Source organism: Sphaeroforma arctica (assembly GCF_001186125.1).
Source record: "Sphaeroforma arctica JP610 unplaced genomic scaffold supercont1.8640, whole genome shotgun sequence".
Classification (NCBI taxonomy): domain Eukaryota; class Ichthyosporea; order Ichthyophonida; genus Sphaeroforma; species Sphaeroforma arctica.
The window spans coordinates 1-1203 of NW_014031918.1; the positions used below are offsets into that span (position 1 = coordinate 1).

The 1203-nt window shown below is 40.6% G+C and overlaps 1 protein-coding gene across 1 annotated transcript; it reads right to left on the minus strand.

Moving 5' to 3' along the window:
• Positions 1–96: 96 nt before the first annotated feature.
• On the minus strand, positions 97–879 carry SARC_16682 (hypothetical protein; the record flags this gene model as incomplete). Its single annotated transcript, XM_014289215.1, has 3 exons — positions 97–240; positions 521–705; positions 864–879. Coding segments are annotated over 3 exons (345 nt in total), but the record flags the coding sequence as incomplete, so codon positions are not given.
• Positions 880–1203: the final 324 nt, after the last annotated feature.

Genomic DNA, 1203 nt, shown 5'->3' on the forward strand with positions numbered 1-1203 from the left:
TATATATATATATATTATATATATTATATATATATATATATAAGTATATGCACATCGTATTCGTCTCGTGCAATCAATGCAAGCAGACCAACGTACCATCTCCTTGATCTGCTGCTTCCTGATCTGTTTGCTGCGTGCCTTGGCTCCCTGAGTTGTCACTGTCACCTGTGCGCCGAATTGCTTGTTGGCATTGTCCTTCTCCGCCACGAGTGCCTCGTTCTCCTCTTGTGTTTCGGCCTTCTGTGGGTCGGTAGGGAAGATGTTTCAGCCAATATTATGATCCAAACAAAGGATAACTCGTTTTATCCGCATACACAGGAATAACCACTAACATATAAAACGACAACAACTGCTATACGTATTGGTATTCACACGCAGACATGATAATAACCACACGCATATATAATCACAGCCACACCCATGCACGTAATAACCACACACATGTCTGCAAAACCCGACATTCTCATAAACATGTACGAAGCCTTTCAGACACACTTTCCCACACAGCCACATCGCTTACAATGATTTCTAGCTGCTTAAACACAGCGGTGACTATCTTTTCTCGGTTGGTAAAGATCTCCTGTATCAGATCGAACTGATCAAAGCCGAATATATCCAGCATCTCATTTTGTGCCACATCCGGGGGGCTGCCAGACAAAATCTGTGGCAAAGTGGAAGGTGTTTGAGTCGCAGCTAATACAGATTCTGGAACAAGAAAGGAGCATGTACAGAAAAACAGATATTGGGAGAGTAGAGGACTCTGATTAATGGTACGCCTAGAGTCACCTATAACATTTTGGTGAGTCACATGCACAATGGAATTTGAACTTCTACACAAAAGAACACTACATACGCACATATACCGATCTTTACATTCATTGTGTAGTTACCTGTACACACTCACATACTGTCAAATACCAATTGTGTGCAAACCCTGAAAATCTAATAATCGAAATCGTTTTTCTGCTACCATCAGGGACATAATTTACCAAGGTATCAAGCACTTTCAGACCTTGGGCTACTACGGAATTTACAGGGGATTGTTGTATCTCCTTTTGTGTAACCACTCAACATCGAACCTCGAATGAGACACACACAGCGTACTCCAGCATTCGAACCCATCCAATAAAAAAGTACACACGCGGGAACATTTATGCATACATATACATATACATATATATATATATAATATATATATATAGA